This window comes from Giraffa tippelskirchi, chromosome 9, assembly GCF_054371585.1.
Source record: "Giraffa tippelskirchi isolate mGirTip1 chromosome 9, T2T-mGirTip1v1.2.pri, whole genome shotgun sequence".
Classification (NCBI taxonomy): domain Eukaryota; kingdom Metazoa; phylum Chordata; class Mammalia; order Artiodactyla; family Giraffidae; genus Giraffa; species Giraffa tippelskirchi.
In genome coordinates this window covers 91,975,530-92,001,894 of record NC_137283.1, presented here as the reverse complement: position 1 = coordinate 92,001,894, position 26,365 = coordinate 91,975,530, and the positions used below count along the sequence as shown (strand labels likewise).

At 37.6% G+C, this 26,365-nt stretch overlaps 1 protein-coding gene across 2 annotated transcripts in view; it reads right to left on the bottom strand.

Moving 5' to 3' along the window:
* The window catches only part of ECHDC1 (ethylmalonyl-CoA decarboxylase 1), a 67,279-nt gene that overhangs the window by 8,375 nt on the left and 32,539 nt on the right, over positions 1 to 26,365 (bottom strand). For both annotated transcript variants that reach the window (XM_081529794.1, XM_081529795.1), the window contains exons 2-5: positions 25,359 to 25,580; positions 18,417 to 18,559; positions 10,675 to 10,727; positions 5,809 to 5,889 (exon numbers count right to left, since the gene is read on the bottom strand). In XM_081529794.1, coding sequence (XP_081385920.1) covers positions 5,809 to 5,889; positions 10,675 to 10,727; positions 18,417 to 18,559; positions 25,359 to 25,578 — 497 coding nt within the window. In that variant the 5' untranslated portion in view covers positions 25,579 to 25,580. The remainder of the gene's footprint in view (positions 1 to 5,808; positions 5,890 to 10,674; positions 10,728 to 18,416; positions 18,560 to 25,358; positions 25,581 to 26,365) is intronic.

Below are 26,365 nucleotides of genomic sequence, written 5' to 3'. Positions count from 1 at the left end.
CAGAGTCGGACACGACTGAAGCGACTTAGCAGTAGCAGCAGCAGTAGAGAAAATGTCCAGGAGTGCTATAATGGATATTATTGCCAAACTGACACAATTAGAATATGGATAGTATATTAGATAAAAGTATGGCATCAATGTTAAATTTCTAGCATTTGACAACTGTGTGCTGTGGTTATATAAAGAACACTCTAGTTCTTTATTAGAGTATAGTAGGTTACTATATGGACTCTTGCTGACAAAGGTCCATCTGGTCAAAGCTATGGTTTTTCCAATAGTCATGTATGGATGTGAGAGTTGGACCATAAAAAAGGCTGAGCGCCGAAGAATTGATGCTTTTGAACTGTGCTGCTGGAGAACACTCTTGAGAGTCCTTTGGACTGCAAGGGGACATCTAGTCAGTCCTAAAGGAAATCAGTTCTGAATATTCATTGGAAGGACTGATGCTGAAGCTGAGGCTCCAATCCTTTGGCCACCTGATGTGAAGAACTGACTCACTGGAAAAGACCCTGATGCTGGGAAAGATTGAGGGCAGGAGGAGAAGGGGATGACAGAGGACGAAATGGTTGAATGGCATCACTAACTCAATGGACGTGAGTTTGAGCAAGCTCCGGGAGTTGGTGATGGACAGGGAGGCCTGGTGTGCCGCGGTCCGTGGGGTCGCAAAGAGTCAGACGCAACTGAGCAACTGAACAACTAGTTCTTGAAAAAAGAATATATATTTGTGTGTGTGTGTGTGTGTGTGTGTGTTTGTGTGTATAAAGGAGTAAAAGGGTAAGATGTTTGCAACCTACTCTCAAATTTCTCATAAAAAATTATTTTACATATATGTGTGTGTATATCTATATAAAACATACATATACACACACACATAAGAGGTGAAAAACAGAACAGCAAAATGTTAAAAATTGGTGAAGTTACATTATAATATGGTACAGGGAGTCTTTGTCCATTCCACAACTGGTTCCAGGATCCCTCACAGATATCAAAATCCTCAGATGGTTAATTTCCTTATATAAAATGGTGTAGTATTTTTATATAACCTGTATATATCCTCCCATATAGTTTAAATATCTCTAGATTACTTGTACCTAATTCAGTGTAAAAGGAACATCAGTAGTTGCAAGCACATGGCAAATTCAAGTTTTGCTTTTTGAAATTTTCTGGAATTTTTTTTCCAGAGTATTTTCAATGCTTGGTTGAAATCGTGAATTTGGAACCCACAGATCCAAAGTGCTGACCATAATTTCAAGCCAAAAACACAATTCCAATTTCTCTCTTATACCAAACTAAGTAGTAAAGACTGAATAATAGACAAGTAATTAAACTGTTGACATGTTTCTGACTGCCAAAAGTTGACGGTGAAAACTCAAGCAGTCTGAGTTTGTCATTTTCTATTTTCTAGGATATTTCTGAGAGATTTTCTTTCCTTTCCCCTTCCCTCTCCCACCCCCTTCCTTTTGTTGAATGATAGGGAATAAGACAAGGGGAATCAAGGAATGAGTGTTCTAAGAACCTCCTAAAGCACACTCTAGAATCTTGAGCTTGAAACCAATCTAAGAAACAATAATATAATAACTAAGTAATTTTTGGATCAATGAACCTTTATCAATTTGGTGTATCTAAACAAGTTTAAAAAGATGCAGTTCACAAAGGTAACTTAGAGTAACAAAGTTACCAATTTTAACTGGTGATCAAATAGGAATATAAAAGTTAGCAAAAAACAAAAACTGGCAACTATATTCTCTATGACAAGCCCTTGTGACAAAGGTAGAATGGTCCCACAGAGACGTCCAGGCCCTAAATATATATAAATAGAGGCATTATCCCACATTATCTGAGTGGGCTCATTCTAACCAGAGAGCTCTTAAAAGCAGAAAACTTTCTCCAGCTGGAGTCAGAGATGCCGCAGAGGGAAAAGTGAGAAAGATTTAAAGTGTGAAAGGAACTTAACCCCCCACCGCTGAAGGGGATCACATGGAAAACATCAGAAAGAATACAGGCATCCTCCGAGAGCGAAGACTGACCCCTGGCTGCCATGCTGACAGGAAAACCGAGACCTCAGTCTTACAAGTGCATGGGACTGGATTCTGCCAGCTGTAACCAGGATGAGCCTGGAAGTGCATGCTCCCCCAAGTCCTCAGAGCTCAGTCCGGTCAACCTCCTGACTTGGGCCTTGCATGACCAGGTTTAGAGAACCCAGTTTAGCCCAGCCAGACTTCCAACCTATGTATCTTGATAAACGGGTGCTGTTATAAGCCACTAAATTTGTGGTGATTTGTTATGGCTGCAACAGAAAACTAATATTCAAATACATATTTTCTTAATTTGTGTTTCATTTAATCGAGACATTTAAAAGTTAGAAGCAGATGATTTTATCACAGTTCTAGCTTTTTATTTGCTTATCAATTTTGTCACTAAAGAGAAACATAATGTTTGAGTGACTCGTTTTTGATCACTGTGGAATGCCAATTTTTAAGTTACCAGCTTTAGAAAATGTTTTTTAAGAGCCATTTTCTCTAAGCAAGTTTTACATGAAAATTATGACTCAACTGAAGGCAATTCAGTATAAGAGTCAATATATGTTACACCTGAGTGTTTCTAACATATTAATTTATTACATGTATTATCCACTGGTGCTTAAAGGATTTTGGGGCAGGGAGTGGGGTAATGCTGGAATGCTATATAAGCTCATTTATTAGGAATGTTCATATTAAAAGTACTTCTCAAAAAAAAAGTATTTCTCATCTCCTAAAATAGTTTCCAGTTTCTTATAGAAAATAACCGACAGAGCAATGATAAAGTTAGGTGGACGATCAGCTAGAGTAATTTATATTGATTTATCACTGCCTTATAACTAGTGGTTAGTAATGTACTTCAGTTATACAAGCCTCTCTATTACCCTTTACCTTTAAGAACTCTTGTATTGAGTGTGCACATTTAAAAGAGCTGAATAGTCTAGGAGAGTGTTTTTCACACTTCTATTGTGAAGGATAAGTTTCTATGTTTTTTAAAATTCTTGTAAGTTGTCATCCAACAATTTTATCAAATGTAATAAAACTGTATTACTAAAAATACTAAACAAAAAACCAAGACACACAACTTTCTTGAATGGCAGTGCCAAGCTATCATAAATGTGTGCTAAACATATGTTTAATGAGTGACTCGGCTGAATGCAGCTTAATATGAGGACCTATACAAGCCAAGTAGTTGATCCACAAATGAATATGTCTTCATGGAAAAGTGACTATATCTGTTTATGATACTGAATATATCTGATGAGGGTAATACCCTCAGACTTCTCATAATCAAAAAAAAACTCAGTATTTTATGAGGTTCTAGGACATATGACACACTTCATTTATAGGAAAACATAGCAAACACAGTATTAAAGGACTAAGTAATCTTTAATTATTTTTTCTTTGATTTTGCCTCTTGTCCTATACCCTAACTCTACCCAAACACAGATCAGGAATGAGTATAAAAGATGAAGCAAAAGTCTAACAAATGCTTAGAGATGAGCACACAACTGTGTGTTAGAGGGTACATTTTGTCCAGAGTACATCTATAAAGTTTTAATTTTCACTTAGTTTTATGTATAGGATTTTTAAGTGTAATAATGTATACAGCTTAGGATTCTTTAGAATTATATCTAAATATATACTTTATATTTATATATTATATAATTATATGTGTAAATGATATATTTCATAAGTACCTTTATTTCAGGGTAAAGCGAGAAAAGCATTTAATCCTTTCACACACATTTTCTGTTTAGTCTCATATTGTCCATAAAGCCAATATAACTGCTTCCTCCTCACAGAATGAAATGTAGCTTCCTGATAGAATCTGGAATTAGATCTGTATAGTCAAAGCTATGGTTTTTCCAGTAGTAATGTATGAATGTGAGAGTTGGACCATAAAGAAAGCTGAGCAGTGAAGAATTGATGCTTTTGAACTGTGGTGTTGGAGAAGACACTTGCTTGTCCCTGGACTGCAAGGAGATCAAAACAGTCCATCCTAAAGGAGATCTGTCCTGAATATTCATTGGAAGGACTGATGCTGAAGCCGAAACTCCAATACTCTGGCCACCTGATGCAAAGAACTTACTCCTTAGAAAAGACCCTGATGCTGGGAAAGATTGAAGGCAGAAGGAGAAGGGGACGACAGAAGATGAGATGGTTGAATGGCATCATTGACTCAATGGACATGAATTTGAGTAAGCTCCAGGAGTTGGTGATGGACAGGGAAGCCTGGTGTACTGCAGTCCATGGGGTCTCAAAGAGTCAGACATGACGGAGCGACTGAACTGAATTGAATGCAATCTGCATTGATGACAGCAGAGGGCACTGTCATGTGAAGTGGCCAGTTTTTGTTGCATACGAGCATCCTCCCCAATTAGCAAGAACTAGTTTTCAAAGGGGGCTTCCCCAGGTGGCGGTGGCTCAAAGGGAAAGAATCGGCGTGTAATGTAGGAGCCGCAGGTTCAATCCCGGGGTCAGGAAGATCCCCTGGAATAGAGCATAGCAATCCACTTCAGTATTCTTGCCTGGAGAACCCCATGGACAGAGGAGCCTGGCAGGCTACAGTCCATAGGGTCAGAGAGTCGGACACAACTGAAGCAACTTTAGCACTGTTTTCAAAGAGACTGGGATCTTTGTAATTTGTCTTATACACCCAAACTATTTTAAAATCTCAATTTATTTGAATACAAAGTGACATGTTTCAACTTATAAACTGAAACCTAAGTCATAAATTTAAAAAAGACGAAAAATTAATATAAAATGTTACCTCTTTTGCATGAATTAGCTAACTGAATCTTTCCTCATAGTATTTCTATTAGTATGCTATTTCTATTTAGTTCAAAAGGAAAATAAATAGAATATATTGGTTATAGAATGGTTAACTTATAAAACTATAAAGGAAAAATGAGAAAGTAATTATAAAATTTAGGGTACTACTTTCTCACAGATGGAAATGAAGGGATTATGATTTAGGGAGTTCAGGAATGCTGATAATGTTTCAATTCTTGACCTATGGTTACACAGCTTCCTATTTTGTAGCAAGTCATTAAATTGACATTTATGTTTTATACACACAAAACCAAAATATAGAAAGCCTTATAAAACTTTATCATTCCTATAAAGTACAGCTGTGTGTGTCAGTCACTCAGTCGTTTCCGACTCTTTGCGACCCCACAAACTTGTAGCCCGCCAGGCTTCTCCATCCATGGAATTCTCCAGGCAAGAACACTGGAGTGGATTGCCATTCCCTTCTCCAAAAGTACAGCTATCCAATACTAAAAAGAATTCTAGGATTAAAGAGTTAATTGGTACCAAATAATTTTCTCTAAATGAATTCTCTAATCAGCCCCAAACCCCACAAAGTTTCTACAAATCACAGTAAAGATGGGGTCTCAGAAAACCTCCTGTTATTAGTAAGAGGAAGACTTAAGCAGACCCTTTCCCCATTCTCTTTACTTCTTTGGGGTTTTTTAGTTCTTTTCTTACATAATTCTTGTGACTCTTAAAGTTTCATATATTTGCTTGGCTTCATTCCCCAGGGACTTTGTTAATATGGATTTGTTTTTTCAAAATCATTTTAACTTTTTGAAATGCACAGCAATGAAGTAATTACAGAGTTATATTGGACTGATTATCTACTTTAATGATATGATTGGCAGAAAGAAAATATTTGCTCATCGATTATCCTATTTAAAAATATATGAAATACCTATAATTCAGGCAAAGAAATAAATTTCACACGTTAATTATATTTGTACGAGGAGTAATACAATTTTTACCCTACCTGAAATCACACGCTGTAGTAACTTCTGCTCCTCCACCCAATGCCCGACCTTGAACCAGTGCAACACTTATTAAAGGAAGTCTGTGTATTGAAGGAAGAAGGAAAAATGGATGTTAATATTTTAAATTAATATTGATATTAATTTACAAATATTTTAAAAACTTGAGATATAGTAGAAACAAAATTATTGATCTATATTTACAAAAACAAGCACACCTCAAAGTACAGTAGAACCATTAGCCTGTAAATCATGACAAGCAAAACAGTATAATAATGAAGATATAATAATTCATACTAAATGCTATGCAAACTTATCAAAGTGAAGGTGTTAGTAGCTAAGTTGTGTCCAACTCTGCGCCACCCCATGGACTGTAGCCTGCCAGCTTCCTCTGTCCATGGAATTCTCCAGGCAAGAATGCTGGAGTGCGTAGCCATTCCCTTCTTCAGGGGATCTTCCTGACCCAGGAATCGAACCTGGGTCTCCTGCATTGCCATCTTTACTGTTCTGAGCCACCAGAGAAGCCCCAAACTGATCAACATACCTCCCCAAATCCTTATTTATTTTAAACTATAGGCATATTAACTTTCTTCCAAATAAACAGTTGTTTCTGTATAATGCAAGCACACCTCATTTTATTGCGCTTCACTTTACTGGGCTTCCCTGGTGGCTCAGCTGGTAAAGAATCTGCCTATAATGCGGGAAACCTGGGTTCGATCCCTGGGTTGGGAAGATCGCCTGGAGAGGGAAAAGGCTACCCTCTCCAGTATTCTGGCCTGGAGAAATCCATGGACTGTATATAGTCCACGGGGTTGCAAAGAGTCGGACACGATTGAGCAACTTTCACTTTCACTTATTGTGCTGGAATTAGGCTTTGGCTAACAGTCAGCCAAGTTGTGAATGCAAAGTAAAAGTTCTTGAAGGAAATTAAAAGTGCTCCTCCAGTGAACACATGAAAGGTAAGAAAGCAAAACAACTTTATTGCTAATAGGAAGAAAGTCTTATTGGTCCAGATATTAGATCAAATTACCCACATTTCCTTAAGCCAGAGCAAGGTCCTAACTCTCTTCAGTTCTGTGAAGGCTGAGAGAGATGTGAAAGACACAGAAGAAAAGTCTGAAGATAGCAGAGGTTGGTTTATGAGGATTCAGGAAAGAAGCTGTCTCCATAACATAAATGTGCTAGGTGAGGCAGCAAGTGCTGACGCAGATCAGATGCCAGCTGCAGCAAGTTATCCTGAAGACCTAACTAAGATAATTCATGAAGGTGAGGACGCAGACAGAACCACCTTATATTAGAAGAAGACGCCATCTACGACATTCACGGCTAGAGAGATGTCAATGCCTGGCTTCAAAGCTTCAAAGGACAGGCTGACTCTCCTTTTAGGGGCAGCTAGTTACTAGTTGAAACTAAATGCTCATTTACCACTTTGAAAATCTTAGGGCTCTTAAGAATTATGCTCAATCTACTCAGTGTTCTGTAAAAGGAACAACAAAGACTGAGTGAGCACATCGGTTTACAATGTGGTTTACTGAATATTTTAAGTCCACTGCTGATTAACTGCTCAGAAGAAACAGATTTTTTGCAGACTATTACTGCCCATTGACAATGAAATGCACTTGATCACCCAAGAGCTCCGATGAAGGTGTACAGTGAAATAAAAGCTGTTTTTCATGCCTGCTAATACAACATCCATTCTGCAGCCTGTGGATCAAGTAGTAATTTTAACTTTCAAGTCTCATTATTTAAGAAATACAATTCATTAGTCTTTAGCTTCCAGAGAGAGTGATTCTTCTGATGGATTTGGGCAAAGTAAATTGAAAACCTTCTGGAAAGGATTCACCATTCAAGATGCTGTCAGGGCTTCCCCAGTGGCTCAGCAGGTAAAGACTCTGCCTGGGATGCAGGAGACCCAAGAGACTGGAGTTTGATCCCTGGGTCGGGAAGATCCAGGGAGGAAGAAATGGCAACCAACGCCAGTATTCTTGCCTGGAAAATTCCATGGGGAGAGGAGCCTGGTGACACTATTAAAACCATCTGTGATTTATGGGAAGAACTCAAAACATCATCATTAACGGGAGTTTGGAAGAAGCTGATTCCAAACTTCTTGGATGACTTTGAGGGGTTCAAGACATCATTAGAGGAAGTAACTGCAGATGTGGTGGAAACAGCAAGAGAACAAGAAGTGGAGCCTGAAAATGTGACTGATTTTGCTGCAATCTCATGATAAACTTGAACAGATGAGGAGCTGCTTCTCATGGATGAGCAAAGAGAGTGGTTTCTTGAGATGGAATCTACTCCTGGTGAAGATGTTGTGACGACTATTGAAATGACAACAAAAGATTTTAATATTAAACAAACATATTTGATAAAGCTGCCACAGGGTTTGAGAGAATTGACTCCAATTTTGAAAGAAGTTCCTCTGTGGGTAAAATGCTGTCAAACAGCACTGGATGTTACAGAGAAATCATTCATGAAAGGAAGAGTCAATTGAAGCTGAAAACTTCACTCTTGTCTTATTTCAAGAAATTTCCACAGCTACCTCAACCTTCAGCAACTACCACCTTGATCAGTTAGCAGCCATCAATACTGACCCTGCACCATCAAAGAGATTAAGATTCACTGAAGGCTCAGATGATGATTAGCATTTTTTTTAGCAATAAAGTGTTTCTAAATTAATATGTACACTTTTTAAGACATAATGCTATCACATACTTAACAGACTACAGTAGAGTATAAATATAACTTTCATATGCACTGGGAAACCAAAAAATTCCTGTGACTTGCTTTATTTTGATACTGCTTTGTTGTGGTGGTGTGAAACCCAACCTGCAATATCTCTGAGGTAAGCCTGTATACAGGCTTCCTTGGTGGCTCACATGGTAAAGAATCTGCCTGCAATGCAGGAGACCCAGGTTTGATCCCTGCGTTTGGACGATCCCCTGGAGAAGGGAATGGCAACTTGCTCCAGTATTCTTGCCTGGACAATTCCATGGACAGAGAAGCCTGGCGGGCTACAGTCCATGAGGTCCAAAGAGTCAGACATGACTGAGTGACTAACTAACAAGCTTGTATAGAACTCCTGGAACTTCGAAGCACCTGACAATTGGGAATTATTCAGTGTGCTATTGTCTTAGTCCATTTTTGTTGATATGAAATTATAGATGGGAAAATTAAGGCTGTATCAAAAAGGAAGAAATGTGGTATGGCAGGTTCCTATCAAAAATCTTTTCATTCCTCATTGAAATGATCCAGAGACTGATCCTACATAAAAGAATGGTTCTGAAGTAAAAATAGTCTTCACCTTTCATGTTTGCAAAGACCCATTTTGCAGAACTGTGTATTAAAAGGTGAATTTAAAATGTTTCAAAAATATATACTTTTTTGCAGGTCTAACCAAAATGAAAAGATACAGGTCTAAAGTAATTGCATATTTAACACATACTGCTTCCAAATAAAAAGGATTATCTAGAGAAAAAAACTTAAGATTTACTTAAGAAAAGGTCAAATGTGGTAAGAAGTAGGTAAATAGGAACTAAGACAATGAAGACAGTATTCACTCTTTCTAGACTCTCACATATAAAGAGTAACAAAAATACATTGATGTCCAGTTAATAAGTGTGCTAGACAAGTATGAATTTCCTTAGTTTTCCCGAGTTTTAACTTTTTTTACATTCAGAATATGGAAGTAGAAAGCTAATCACCCCAATCCTGTCACAGTTTGTAACCCCAAATTCATAATGACAGGACTCAAATTTTTTCCCTTTTCTTCCTCTTCTAAGTGCAAAGTGAATCCATCTTTCTCAGAAATATGTAAAAGCTTTCTCTAACTGGTAACTCTTTTTCTCTCTCCTTGTGGATACAGACCACTTCACTATACATTCTACTAATTTTGAATATTAGGTTATCTTTATGTATCTTTTCTGCTCTAGTATCAGTATTTAACTTTCACATGTCTATACTTAAATACAGCCAGCTTATAACTAAATACAAACTCTTTAGGGAAAACAGCTAAGTCTTAAACTCTTTTTACATCTCAAGGCTCTTATTTTTAAAATATTTGCATATACTTCACTAACACCTAATTATATGACTGTCTTTGATGGCCAAAATAAATAGTTCATCATTAGAATAAATATGAACCAGAATATATGAATACTGAATTCATATTTTCTAAATATGAATAGAATATCAGTGACTATTTTTGAACCAGTGCAAAGCACAGAATAATAAAGAGTTATTTTGGGTTTTTAGAAATTGTGTTCTTTTTATAATTATCACTTTTATTTTTTAAATTATGAAAATATAAGACATTTATAGGAGACTTGGAAAATATAGAGCAAAGTTACATACAGTTCCACTATATATCACAATTATTTTTTTAATAGATAAAGATTTTTAGTTGGAGTTTCAATATCAAACTCTCAAAAATTAATGGACTGAATATACAGAAAAGTAGAAGGATATAGGAGACTTGAAAAGCACCATGAACCAATTCAACATAATTAAGGTTTATACAATTTTCACACAACAGGAGGATACAAATTCTATTCAAGTTCTCACAGACTATAAACTAGGAGACCCTGGAACATATCCAGGGACATAAAACAAGGTGCAAAAATTTCATGATCTAAAGGTATCGAAATCAGAGTCTGTTCTCTTACCACTGTGGAATGATGCTAAAAATCAGTATCAAAAGATATTTGAAAATAACCCACATATTTTCAAGTACCATGTGACATTTACCAAGAGTGATCTCTGACTTAGCCACTGAAAGCCTCAATAAAGTTAGAAGCCTGAAAAAACACAGAGGGTGGTTACAGAGAAGCAAGCATAGAAATCATGTTTTAAAAACAAAGATACATTACCTCATAAATCGTGTTAAGGTGTTTTGCATGAACATGCATACGGCCATTCCATCCTTTAAATAAGAATAAACACAAAGATACAATGTAAATGTTTTACATAAATTTAAAAAAAAAAAACACTTTTAGGATTTAGAAAGTAATAAAGCCAAAAATATATGAAATTTTAAAAATGAGGTTTTCATTTAAAAACTCTTTAAAGCTGTCTGAAATGCAAATGATACTGTGTTTGATTGTGTTGATCTTCAGTGGTTCTTTGAACTCAGCTTTGTATGAGGTATTACCATAGACTTAGGTGTAAGAGTCAGGTCTCAGAAAAGTGTAGAGTTCTACTCAGGGTAATTTGGGAGGACAAGGCGTAAGACATACCCGCCTATTATCCCAAACTCTGACCCCCTAAGAATATAAACATATAAAAAACAAATTTCTTAATAGTAGTATAAACTCATTGCCTCTTCTTTTTACCCTCATGTACTTTCTTAAATCAAGTATAATGTCTTGGTTTAAGACCGAGAGAAGGTCTTCAGCCTTCTCTCAAAAGACTTTCCTCAAAGGTTTCTAACAATTTCCTATTTGTTAAATTAAATGGCTTTTCCTTATCCTCATCGCTTTCTGTGTCTCCATAACATACACAGCATCTTCCTTTGATCAGTTTTTTCATTTTGATAGTCTCAGTTTCTAGCGACACTTCAACTCCTGATCCTCTTCCTATTTCTTTGATTACTATATTCTAGTTTTCTTCTTTGTCTCTTTTTTATTCAGCTAAATACATGTTACCAAAAATCCAATCCATAATTCTCTTTCTCTCCCTCATCTACAATTTCTTCCTTGGAAGTCTCATCCATTCCCATTGCTTCAACTACTGTTTCCTTTAGAGTCCCAAAACCTGCTAAGAAATTTCACAGTCTGCCAATATTTTAAATTTGGCATGGCAAAACCAACTGGTTATGAAAAAGCTGACTTTTAAGCCAAGTATTACCACATAATAAAAACATAAACTTGAGCAATTCATAGCTGTGAACTTTAATTTTCTTACACAATAAGGAAGGAATGAAAAATTTTTAAAACTTGTTCTATTTGATTTAAAGAATGGTTGGAAAGATGAAAATGTACCTAGATGCTCTGTAATAGATCACAGAGTGAGTTCTGAATTAACAGGAATGGTTTTTCTAGTCCAAAAGGTTCAGAATTCTTGGCATTATCTTTAACTCTTCCATTTCACAGTTTTCCTGTGCTTGCTGAGTTACCAAGCATGTCACCTCAATCCTTCTTTTGAAATATTTCCAATTTAAATCCCTTCTTCTAATTTCACAAGTTTGAACTTGTGTTACTCATGCTTAGATTATTACAACAGCCATGTTTCCTAACTGGCATATCTGTATTTAATTTCTTTTTCCTCTATAATATATCTAGCATCCTGCCTGAAAAACCTTCTTACAGGATGATAATTTCACATCACCAATAAAATAAGGTCAGAATTCCTTGGGAAGGATTGATCCCAAACTATTTTACCAACTTTATTGACTACTGTACCCTTCAGTCAAGCATCCTAACTTCTTCTGCAACAACCTATTTGCCATTCCTTTAACACCTTACATTTACTGTTCTATGTCTTGGCTCACATCATTCCCACTATTTGGAACAGCTGGTCTTTTTCTCTACCTATTTCAAGGAATGCCTGAATCAAATATTTTTCCAACAAGATTTTCTAAATCCCACAGTAACAGCTTTCTCCTTTGTGTTTCTGTAGTATTTTCATTTTTCTAACTTAACTAGAGAATTTATAGATTGTATACATTGTGTTTAGATTTATTATTAGTCACATCATCTGTACAAGATAAAGATAGGAAACATGATCAGTAGAATGTGGCCCCAGTTCCCAGTCTTCAAAAATCTTGTGAGAAAAAAGAAATGCATCATGCATCAAGGTATAGTACATTAAGTATTCTGAGAAATGCTTAAACAAGCTGAGAATAGTGGCAAATAAGAAACAGTTCACTGGGTTGGAGTAGTTGGTGTAGCCGGCTTTATAGAGGAGAAGGGGAGATGGCATTTGCTAGATAATTTGAGGCTGACAAAATGCCTTCTTTATCCTCAGAAGCTAGCAGTGTTATCAACGTTCTGCAAATAGAATATGCTTATTGAAGTTAACTGACTCAGATGAATCTGAGATGGAGAACTACGTTGATTCATAAAACAAAGGCAATCAATGAGTAGTAAAAAACCAGTATTATACAGCTGGGAAGAATTTGGGAGGGGCCAAAAGGAGGGAGTAGATGCTAGCCCATAATATGTTCTGCCAACCTCCCAGAAATCCTTTTGCTGGACACCATCGAGACTGAGAGATGTATGTGCTGCCAGATATCGGACCAAATGTGGATATAAGCAAGATGACTGGCCAGAGATAACCTGGGAAGCTAACTCCCAGTTACAATAAAACCTGAGACTGAGAGCCATGTGGCAGAGTAGTTCTCCTGGGTGCCTTTACCCTACTGTTCTCTGCCTGGGCATCCCTTCCCAATAAAGCATTTTGCTTTGTCAGTATGTGTGTCTCCTTGGACAATCCATTTCTGTGTGTTAGACAGGAGCCCACTCTTGGGCCCTGGAAGCGGTCCCCCTTCCAGTAAGAGAACCACAAATGAGACTTCCTTTTTTTCCCTAAGTGCCTGTTGTATGAATTTACTAATTTCCTCAAAATACACAGAAGGGTTTTGAGAAATTTATAACAGCTTGTCTACAAATCAATAAGGCTACAATGGAACTGTACAATAATCACAGCAAAAGCAAAGAAGTTAGACGAGAACTTTGAGGTTGCTGCAAAAATTTAGGCAACAGAGAAATAGGGGGCAACAGACTGGCAGAAACTTAACAAGGGAAGTCATTCGACAAAGAAGAATACTATCTTCAAGGTAGATAGAGAATATACAGGTTTCTAAAAGGCCAAATTTTCCTTGAGGCATCAAACCCATTCACTGCAGAGTAAGAAGGTTTTTATTTCCCCCTATCTTAAAGCTTTAACTGGATTTTTATTATTTCTGTCCTTTGAAAAATGACTTCTCAGAGTCTGCAGAACATCTGCAGCATCAAGTCACATCTTAGAAATGGGTTAATACTGCACTAGATTTTTTTCCTCTTTTATTCTTTTTTTCTGTTCCATAACTTTTCAGGGCTCATGCTTGTGTTATGCTAATTCATCTCTCTGCTTGGACCATTTTAATGAAGGATTAACTGTCTAATAGGAACAATTAGGGGCTTCCCCAGTGGCCCAGATGGTAAAGAATCCACCCACAATGCGGGAGACCTAGGTTCGATCCCTGGGTGGGGAAGATCCCCTGGAGAAGGGAACGGCCACTCACTCCAGTATTCTGACCTGGAAAATTCTATAGACTGTATAGTCCATAGGGGTGGCAAAGAGTCGGACATAAGTGAGTGACTTTCACTTTCTTTCACTAGGAACAATGAGAGCTTTTTTCCCTGCTCATTAAACAAAGGGTATCAAAATGAAATCAACCTCTTGAGACCAGGTCCTAAAGAAAAAAAAAAACAAAACTAACGATAGATAAGCAAATACAATGCTGATGATTGTTGATTCTTAGTACAGGAGGGTTTCAACATATTAGTCTGAAAAATAAAATACTGTCTATCCTATTGGTAAACAAAGGATGGGGCGGTCATCAGGGATTACAGTCAACCCTGACGGTGAGCCCTAAGGGAGCTCAGAATGCAAACAAGGAATGCATCCCCATCGAGCAGTCATCACACTGCAGTCACTCCCAGCAGTGCAGCTTGAGGAAACTTAGGATGAGAAAACAGGATACTGGCTCCTACAGCTGAGGCACATACCAAAGGAAATGATTTCAGTGAGCCCAGACTCTTAAATCTACCCATACACAGAAAAGCGCTGAATTCCTTAACTTCAGATGTCTGGCTTTCTCTTTTTTTTTTAATAAATTTATTTATTTTAGTTGGGTGCTAATTACTTTACAATATTGTAGTGATTTTTGCCATACATTGACATGAATCAGCCATGGGTTTACATGTGTTCCCCATCCTGAACCCCCCTCCCACCTCCCTCCCCATCCCATCCCTCTGGGTCATCCCATTGCCCCAGCCCTGAGCATTTGTCTCATGCATCGAACCTGGAATGGTGTTCTGTTTCACATATGATAATATACATGTTTCAATGCTATTCTCTCAGAACGTCCCACCCTCACCTTCTCCCTCAGAGTCCATAAGACTGTTCTATGCATCTGTGTCTCTTATTCTGTAACAATAATCTCCTGACTACTTGCCCTTTGTTGCAAACACGCCCATATATCTTGGGTCCCCTTCACAGCCTCAGAGCGATTTCTCAGGGTTATGAAATACTGTCTCCCCTTAGGTTTGAAGTCCTAAGAATGTCCGCAGAATAAAATGTTAACTCGCAACTTCTAGGTTGCCCATCTTCTTACAGTCAACAAGTCTACTTTTGTTAGTAATTGGTAGTTTTCATTAACAAAATATTTTTCAAAGCTTTGAGAAAACACAGTGGCAAAAACATCAACATAATTATCTATTTCAAAAAAAAGGCATTTAATAATCACTTTCAAGTACCTTATTAATAATCTGAAGGAAAAGAAATCCAATTACTAAAATCATCATCTATTTTACTTATCCATCCTCAGAAGAGTGAATTCACCAAACAAGCAGATGCAGTGACACATCTCTGAGAACAAAGAGTCAGTATGCTAGATAAAACAGAGCTTTGTTCAGAGAAAGGCTGTGTATAACTTTAAGTCATGTTAAGCATCTCAGAATCTCTTAGCTGTGAGGTACAGGCGTGTTCATATGTGCAGCTGCAATTCATAAACATGTGTGAGCCTCAAAAATCCCAAGGCCATTTAAAATTTCAGCTTTACACATTTATAGTTACTTTTCAGGCATATAGAAATAAGCTCTATATGAGAAATGGAAACAGTTATCAGGAATTTTAAACTGTTTCTAGTTCTTGTTAATTTTAAAGTCATCATGTGACAAATACACCCGTGCATGCATATACATTACACATGTGGGTGCTAAGTCATGTCTGACTCTTTTATGACTCCATGGACTGTAGTCTGCCAGGCTCCTCTGTCCATGGAATTTTTCAGGCAAGAATACTACAGTGGGTTGCCCTTTCCTCTTCCAGATGATCTTCCCAACCCAAGGATCGAGCCCATGTCACCTGCATCTCCTGCATTGGCAGGTGGATTCTCTTATCACCATGCCACCTGGGAAGCCCAATATTATCTATAAAGAGAATTTATTCAAATTATTTATTTCTATGCTATATATTTCCTATAACCATGACTAATGATATTTCATAGAAGTACAATAAAGGATTCACCTACACAAGACAATATTTTGAAATAAGGTATTTTAAAACCAATCTGGGCCTGAAAAATAACACACTGTAAAGCAGAATCACAATTCCAGGTTTTTTGGGGTTTTTTTTTTTAAACGATATTGGCATAGGTGCGTGACTACAAGGGATGGACACCTGCAGTGCAATTTAAGCACTGGGGTCACATCACCCGACTTCTCAGCCGTAGATCAAAATCTACACTCACTCTGCTGCAAACATTCAAGACAGCATGTTATTTGGAGAAGGTCCTCACTGGAAAGAATAAACTTTATTAAGTGGTATCTTATCTGAAGTCTGATATTTTCCTACCTGATTACATCAGGCCCACTATATGTATGTGAAACAATTAGCATGTTTCCACTTGTAGTTTTTACATATGTAGCAGGAAAAAAATGCTGGCCCACATGATTTAAAGAGACAGAAACAACCTTCTAACTAGAAGAAGGAAAAATAACCTTTCACATTTTTAGGGATGATTTCCTATCAGACCGGAAGGTCAGGCCACTCAAGGCGGCTCTTCTCTGGCTCTCTGGGCATCCCTTCCTCGACCAGCGCCTGCCTCACTCACACCCTACTCACACGGCTGACCTTTCTACATACCTGCAAGTCACTGTCTTCCTCAAAGGTGCGGGGAGGGGCATTCTGCTCGTTTCCCTGGTAACCAGTGAGCCAACGTGAAGCTAATTCCCCTTATAAGTGGCTCCCCTTTTCCATGAAGCAAAGACTGTCCTGCTCTGTCTGCCGCAGCTGGTGGGGTGTTGCTTCAGACATGTAAGCTCCCCTTTCCACTGGCCCACTGATACCTGTCACTGACTCCAGGCTCTTTCTTTGGTCTTGAAGCTGGGCAAGTGCAGGCTTTATAGGCCTGAGAGTACAGCCCAACACTGACTTATACCAGACCCACAATATTCTATCATTAATATCTCATTCTATCCTTACAGTGTCTTTTGTGAACAGAATAAGATGTCTAGCAACAGAATCATTCTAGAGGAGAAAAATTATAATGACTTGCAGAGCCCATAGTTAATTACCAGTAAAGCCTGGGTAAGAATCCATATATTTAGATTGCTGGCTTAGTATTCTTGATAGGGATAGAGTAAAGGGACAAAGCAAGTGGTTAAATAATTAATCCCAGGAGGGGATTGTAAGTAAAACCAAAGTGTGGGAGAGCCAGTAAGTTAATGATCATTTAAGACAGCAGTTTTGCTTCACCACGAAACCAAACAGGCTTCCTTAGCAGCAAAATCATGCAACAGATGTATAAGATGTGGCCCAAAATAATAAAATAACAGTGGAATGAGACCCATATACTGCCCAGTAAGCTCAGTAAGTTAATGATTTCTATGACATGGTTCTCTATACACAGTAAAAACAAAAATATAAGGAAAAGGTGATATATACTGAAACCTGAGATGATTTACCATATTTTAGCATATGTTAGCACCATTTTGCTCATTTCCATTGCGCCGTGACAGTGCCAGTTTGACCACGTAGGGACAAGAAAAATCCCCCACCCAACATGGAGGAGGAACTGATGAAGGAATCCTAAAGAATAAGGAAGACAGCGGTCTTCTCCCTGTCTCCACTTTTCCTTAGATTATAAAACTGGAGCTCACTCGGTTCTTAGGCTGGCACCCTCCTGCCTGCCAGAAAATGTTGAAACCAACTTTCAAATACAAATCTATCAAAATTACAAACAGAGAGATCTTTCCTCATAGATACTATGCAAATAGAAATCCTTATACTACATAGAGTGGTGCAAGAGCTGTCCAATAACATTAAAACATTATTACCTACATACAGTTCACATCTATCATTAAATGGTAACAGATACATTTTTCTCCCTTTTTCCTCTCTCTCTCTCTCATCTGCTTTTTTTTTTTTCCTGCCTAGGGAATGTTAGTGGAGGGCTGAATTCAAGAAAAACAGCTTCCTTGGAGGACAAATACTGAGAGATGATTCAGACTGCTTTTCTGTCACCATAATTCAAAAGCAAATGTTTCAACTGCCAGCACTTGTTGGAGCCTACCATGTGCCAAAGCCATGCTAGGTATTTTATATATGTACCTCATGCAAAACTCCATATCATGAAATGCTAAGGGGCTTCCACTTAAAAAATTCACACCCTTGCTGGTTTTAATAGTGGACGTTTTATTGCTAACCTTCCTGTCCTTCATTTTTTCCCCATTACTTCACACTATTACAAGCTAATCCTTAAGACACAAAACAAAAACTCTGATCTTTGGGAAGCTATTAGAGAACAGCTGTCATCATAATAACCATATAAGCAGAATATAAATATCTTAGCCATAGATGGCTGACAAACATGTAGAATCTATTGCATAATTCATATAATACTTGCCTCTGGAGTTCCTAGTGCTTTCACTGCATTCAGATCAGATCCTGAGGAAAAAGTATTTTTTGCACCACGGACAATGAGACCTTTCCCCTCTGTCCAATTTTCCAATTCAATTACTTTTTCCAGAAGTTGTAGCATCATAATGCCTGCCAGAGAGGGAAGGGGGAATCACAGACATATAAAATATTGGACAAATAGAAATAATTTAGAAACTGTAAGGTGTCAAACAAGACTCTTAGATCACAAATTTTACAAATATTCACTGTCTATCAAATGCCTATAATGTTGGTACTGAGTATATACAAAGAAGATAAGCATGACAGTCTCTCTGTTTTAAAAATTTAGAATTTGTTAGTGATCTCTCTCTCCCCCTTAACTAAGAAGCCACATAAATATGTGGTTAGGTAGGAAAAAAAAGCTGGCCCTGAGTATGAGAAACCTATACCAGTAGTTCAACTAATCTTATTGACTCTGTGAAATAAACGTAAGAGATGAAATGGACCATGAAGAGTTTCTGCTTGGGTGATCTTCAGGCAAAGATCTGGGAGTTGTGAGTGAAGGGCTCATTCATCATCTCTCAACCCAACCCAACCCCATCACTCTAATCAAAGTAGCTCTGCTTGTATTAGTTTTAAACACTAGGCATCAAATTAATACTTGTTTCCATTTGAATTAAAAGCTTTACTAATATAAATCATAAAGTATAGCTATTCAGTAGTTAGTTAAAATCAGTAGCTACTAGTCTAAAATCTCTAGAACAGTCTTACCTTTCTAATTTTATTTTTTCTAGGCTCATATAAAAGTTGCCTTTTATTCTCTAAACCAATTGAAGGTATGGAGCTGCACTGTCCAGTGAAGTAGCCACCACCTGCATGAAGTCACTGAGCACCTGAAATATAGCTAGTCTAAACTGAGATGTGCAGTAGTGTAAACAGATTTTGGCAGGAAAGAGCTCTCTGCAAGAAGCCCCTTCTGTCTTGTCATTAACCTTAGGCCAGGCAACCCCATCCTCTACTCATCTCTGGCCTTAGGCACAACTATCAGATCTCTGGATGACACTATACATTGCCTAACCTGTTGGTTCTTTCCATAGATCAGATAAGTAGAGATGAAGAATAAGTAACAGAGGACTAGATCTCTTCCCTAGCTTCTTCTTCAGAAATCTCAAGAACAAATCTGTGCAAACAAACTGTGTGAACAGAGCATCTAAAGAAAAATCACAAGAAGTCAACAAGCCAGCACACACTGGGGGATGGCAATGACTCAGACACCTTACTCAGTGACTGAGATTACGTCCCCTTCTTCCTTTAAAACTTTCAAGGAAAAAGTTTGAGCAGAATCTTTTCCTTCTGAGCAGAATCTTCAGAGGTGGTTTTTGTGGGACTATTTCAAATCCTGAAAGATGATGCTGTGAAAGTGCTGCACTCAAGATGCCAGCAAATTTGGAAAACTCAGCAGTGGCCACAGGACTGGAAAAGGTCAGTTTTCATTCCAATCCCAAAGAAAGGCAATGCCAAAGAATGCTCAAACTACCGCACAATTGCACTCATCTCACATGCTAGTAAAGTAATGCTCAAAATTCTCCAAGCCAGGCTTCAGCAATACGTGAGCCGTGAACTTCCAGATGTTCAAACTGGTTTTAGAAAAGGCAGAGGAACCAGAGATCAAATTGCCAACATCCGTTGGATCACTGAAAAAGCAAGAGAGTTCCAGAAAAACATCTATTTCTGCTTTATTGACTACGCCAAAGCCTTTGACTGTGTGGATCACAACAAACTGTGGAAAATTCTGAAACAGATGGGCATACCAGACCTCCTGACCTGCCTAGTGAGAAACCTGTATGCAGGTCAGGAAGCAACAGTTAGAACTGGACATGGAACAACAGACTGGTTCCAAATAGGAAAAGGAGTACGTCAAGGCTGTATATTGTCACTCTGCTTATTTAACTTATATGCAGAGTACATAATGAGAAACGCTGGGCTGGAAGAAGCACAAGCTGGAATCAAGATTGCCGGGAGAAATATCAATAACCTCAGATATGCAGATGACACCACCCTTATGGCAGAAAGTGAAGAAGAACTAAAGAACCTCTTGATGAGAGTGAAAGAGGAGAGTGAAAAAGTTGGCTTAAAGCTCAACCTTCAGAAAACTAAGATCATGGCATCTGGTCCCATCACTTCATGGGAAATAGATGGGGAAACAGTGGAAACAGTGTCAGACTTTATTTTTGGGGGCTCCAAAATCACTGCAGATGGTGATTGCAGCCATGAAATTAAAAGATGCTTACTCCTTGGAAGGAAGGTTATGACCAACCTAGACAGCATATTTAAAAGCAGAGACGTTACTTTGCCAACAAAGGTCCATCTAGTCAAGGCTATGGTTTTTCTAGTAGTCATGTATGGACGTGAGAGTTGGACTGTGCAGAAGGCTGAGTGCCAAAGAATTGATGCTTTTGAACTGTGGTGTTGGAGAAGACTGCTGACTGCAAGGAGTCCAACCAGTCCATCCTAAAGGAGATCAGTCCTGGGTGTTCATTAGAAGGACTGATGTTGAAGCTGAAACTCCAATACTTTGGCCACCTCATGTGAAGAGTTGACTCTTTGGAAAAGCCCCTAATGCTGGGAAGGATTGGGAGCAGGAGGAGAAGGGGACGACAGAGGATGAGATGGTTGGATGGCATCACCGACTCCATGGACATGAGTTTGGGTAAACTCCGAGAGTTGGTGATGGACAGGGAGGCCTGGCGTGCTGCAGTTATGGGGTCGTAAAGAGTCGGACACAACTGAGCAACTGAACTGAACTGAACTGAGTCCACCATCTCCCCAGACTGCCAGCATTCTGACTAAAAGCAAATTTCTTTCCTAACAACACTTGTCTTGAATGCTGATTTTTGAGTAGCAAGCAGCCAGACCCAATTCGCTAACAGTAGTGTAAAATACATAGCAGATTTCAAAGACTTGGCATGAAAAAAAGAGGAAAAGATCTCATTGATACTTTTTATATCAATCACAAGTTGCAATATTCTGAATACACTGATTAAACACAATATTATTAAAGTTAATTTAACCCTTATTTTTCCTTTTAAAAATAGGGCTACCAGAAAATTTTAAATGATGTATATAGCTGACACTTGTGTCCTGCATTATATTTCTATTCATTAACATTAATCAGTTCAGTTCAGTCACTCAGTCGTGTCCGACTCTTTGAGACCCCATGAACTGCAGCACGCCAGGCCTCCCTGTCCATCACCAACTCCTGGAGTCCACCCAAACCCATGTCCATCGAGTTGGTGATGCCATCCAGCCATCTCATCCTCTATCGTCCCCTTCTCCTCTTGCCCCCAATCCTTCCCAGCATCAGGGTCTTTTCAAATGAGTCAACTCTTCGCATCAGGTGGCCAAAGTATTGGAGTTTCAGCTTCAACATCAGTCCTTCCAATGAACACCCAGGACTGATCTCCTTTAGGATGGACTGGTTGGATCTCCTTGCAGTCCAAGGGACTCTCAAGAGTCTTCTCCAACACCACAGTTCAAAAGCATCAATTCTTCAGTGCTCAGCTTTCTTTATAGTTCAACTCTCATATCCATACATGGCCACTGGAAAAACCATAGCCTTGACTAATAACAAATGTTATTAAATTAACATTAATAGGAAGAGATATCTCTGAATTCTGCTGTGTGTAAAGAGAAGTCATCTTGTGTTTAAAGACTCATCATTGATAATTTACAAAGTTTACAGTCTATCAAATTATGTCTATAGTTATGAATATATAAAGACACATAAAACTTTATTGGGATATTTTTGAACCCAATATTTCAAATGGTACTACAAAGTATAATTCACAACCCCTTCCCTCCATGAAGCATATAACTGATAAACAGAGACTGCCAAAATCACCTTGAAACATGAGAGTGCTGGGTAGTCAGCAAGGTTATTCATTGATTCTGTATTACATCATGGTAGAATAACTCTAATTTGAGCTTTGGGAAAAAATTACTGGATAATCTGTAATTTATCCAGGTCTTGGACCTTGAGGTCTCTTAAATGTAAAATTCTTATATGCCAAGAGTGTGGCCTAGCAATCAAAGGTATTTACCTATATCTCAGAGTTAGAAAAGGGGCAACAAACAGGCAAGTGCAGTGCTTTCACTGATTATTAGAATTACACGGTTAAAATGACAGTCTTATTTTAGTTCACAAAAAAATTAAACTAATTTTTTTTTTCATTTTAGGCTTTTCTCTTTAGTTTTTAATCTTTGAAATATCCTCCTTTTGTCTCCTAGTGACATTAGCTGAACACAAATGAAGTTATCAAGCACTTAAAATTTCCATGGAAAAAATAATCAAACTCAATTTGATTAATTTTATCAACATCTGTATTCATATATTTTTTTAAAAAATTAATAAATTAGTAAAAAATGTTCCTAGTTCAAACAAGACAATGGTGCCCACTCTCACCACTATTATTCAACATAGTTCTAGAAGTACTTGCCACAGCAATCAGAGAAGAAAAAGAAATAAAAGGGATCCATATTGGAAAAGAAGTAGTAAAACTTTTTTAAAAAAATTAAAATATACACAATTAGTAAAAAATGTTCCTAGTTCAAACAAGACAATGGTGCCCACTCTCACCACTATTATTCAACATAGTTCTAGAAGTACTTGCCACAGCAATCAGAGAAGAAAAAGAAATAAAAGGGATCCATATTGGAAAAGAAGTAGTAAAACTCTTACTACTTACAGAGGACATGATACTATACATAGAAAATCCCAAAGATATTATCAGAAAATTACTGGAGTCAACCATTGAATTTAGTAAAGTCACAGGATACAAAACTAACCAATACACAGAAATTATTTGCATTCCTATATACTAACAATGAAAAATCAGAAAGAGAAATTAAGGAATCAATCCCATTTACCACAACAAAAAGAATAAAATACCTAGGAATAAATCTACCTAAAGGAGATGAAACAGCTGTAGACAGAAAACTGTGAGACACTGATGAAAAAAATCAAAGACAACATAAACAGATGGAGAGATATACCATGTTTTTGGATTGGAAGAGTCAATATTGTGAAAATGACTACACTACCCAAAGCAATGCATCCCTATCAAATTACCAGTGGTGTTTTTCACAGAACTAAAACAAAAAAAATCTCACAATTTGTATGGAAACACAAAAGACTCTGAGTAGCCAAAACAGTCTTGAGAAAGAAGAATGGAGCTAGAGGAATCAACCTTCTTGATTTCAGACTATACTACAAAGCTATAGTCATCAAGACATTATGGTACTGGCACAAAAACAGAAATATAGATCAATGGAGCAAGATAGAAAGCTCAGAGATAAACCCACATACCTATGGGAACCTTATTTTTGACAAAGGAGGCAAGAATATACAATGGAGAAAAGACAGTCTCTTCAATAAGTGGTTGTGGGAAAACTGGACAGCCACATGTGAAAGAATGAAAATTAGAACACTTCCTAACACCATACACAAAAATAAACTCAAAATGGATTAAAGAACTAAATATGAGACAAGAAACTATAAAACTCTTAAGAGGAAAACATAAGCAGAATACTCTTTGGCATAAATCACAGCAAGATCCTCTATGACCCACCTTCTAGATTAAGGGAAATAAAAACAAAAACAAACAAGGGGGACCTTAAAAAACTTAAAAGTTTTTGCATAGCAAAGGAAACTATAAACAAGGTATAAAGACAACCCTCAGAATGAGAGAAAATAACAGCTAATAAACAACTAACAAAGGATTAATCTCCAAAATAGATAAGCAGCTCAAGCAGCTTAATACCAGAAAAACAAACAACTCAATCAAAAAGTGAGCAGAAGACCTAAACAGACATTCCTCCAAAAAAGATATACAGATAGCTAACAAACATATGAAAAGATGCTCAATGTTACTCATTATTAGAGAAATACGAATCAAAACTACAGGTATCACCTCACACAGGTCAGAATGGCCATCATCAAAAAACTACAAAAATAAATGTTAGAGAGGGCATGGAGAAAAGGAAACCCACTAGCACTGTTGGTGGGAATGTAAACTGGTATAGCCACTATGGAGCATAGTATGGAGATTCCTTAAAACACTAGAAATAAAACTACCATATGACCAAGCAATCGTACTACTGGGCATATACCCTGAGAAAACCAAAACTGAAAGAGACACATGTACCCCAATGTCCACTGCAGCACTATTTACAATAGCTAGGACATGGAAGCAACCTAGATGTCCATCAATAGATGAATGGGTAAAGAAGATGTGGTACATATATACAATGAAATATTAGTCATAAAATGGAATGCATTTGAGTCAGTTCTAATGAGGTGGATGAACCTAGAGCCTAATATACATAGTGAAGTAAGTCTGAAGGAGGAAAACAAGTATCATATATTAACACATATACATGGAATCTAGAAAGATGGTACTGATGAACCTATGTGCAGGGAAGCAATGGAGACACAGACATAGAGAACAGACTTGTGGACACAGTAGGGGAAGGAGAAGCTGGGAGAAATTTAGAGAGTAGCATGGAAACATATACATTACCATATGTAAAACAGATAGCCAGTGGGAACTTTCTGTATGATGCAGGGAGCTCAAACCAGTGCTCTGTGGCAACATAGAGGGGATCAGGTGGGAGGTGGGAGGGGGGTTCAGGAGGGAGGGGACATATGTATACCTATGACTGATTGATGCATGGCAGAAACCAACACAATATTATAACATAGCTATCCTCCAATTAAAAATAAATAAATTTTAAAAATATTCCTGGTTCATGTGACAACTTTTTGTTTTTTCATGGTCTACAAAGAGTACCATGACTTTCAAGAATTCTGTCTACAGAGTTTAAGGATAGAAATCACAAGATAGCAGGTTAGATTTGGTATCATTCTTTAATATAAGAAAGATCTCTATACCTGAGAAGGCATTCATTTTACTTGGATTGTTCAGAGTAAGAATGCCAATGCCATTGTTTTCCTTCTGAAGATCAACGGATCCACCAGGAAACTGTTCAAGTTTTCTTTTCACTTCTTCTTCATGGAAGCCATGAGAAGTATTATAAAGTGACAATCCTATCTGATGCAGCAATTTTGTCTTTACAGGGTTAGGTGATGTCTTCAAAAGACTTCTTGCCATTTCTGGAAAAAAGAGAAAAGTATGCAGTAGTCTAGCTAAACAGACACTCTTCTAATATAATACATTAATAGGCTTTAGCAAGAGACCTTTCTGTTTACTGGAAGGACTTCCCTACTTCTCAAAGCACTCTAAGTATGGGGTTTCTTCCCTTCTCCCAGCTTCTCAAACCAAACAATTCACAAAGTACATTATTTCAGTACATCACTGGGAGATGGTGACATAGTTACAGGGCATTTCCTGAGATCCAACACACTAGGAGGGTTTAGAAAACTGTTGCTGTTCTGTAGTTAGCACCATCTCCTGCCTTCAGGGAGTCTTCTTCATGATGGCAGTCCTTCTTCTAACACTAAATCTAAGAAAAAATTCAGTCCAAAAGTCCCTTTGGAAACAACCTCTAGGCAGAAATGCAACAGAGCAGTATTCTTGGTATTATCCTTACCTTAGGTAATGCTTTCACAGAAAAAGCTGGAAGGAGTCCCGAGGAAAATGGGGAAAGAAATAGGAACACATGTGCAAGGTTTCTGCATTCCCCAAAGTTCTGTCAACTCTTCTCATTTTATATATCTCATCTCTGGGTAATCGCATATTTGTTCAAATGCTTTTTTGTAAGTATTTTTGTTGACATAAAAAATACACTCAGAAATGATACAAATCATAAGTTACAGTTCAATGAATTTTCACAAGGCAAATACATTCAAGTAAATAGCACTCAGATCAAGAAACAGAACATGAACCTTACAAGGTCCACCATTCATTGTGTCAACTTTTGGTCATGACTCCAAATAAG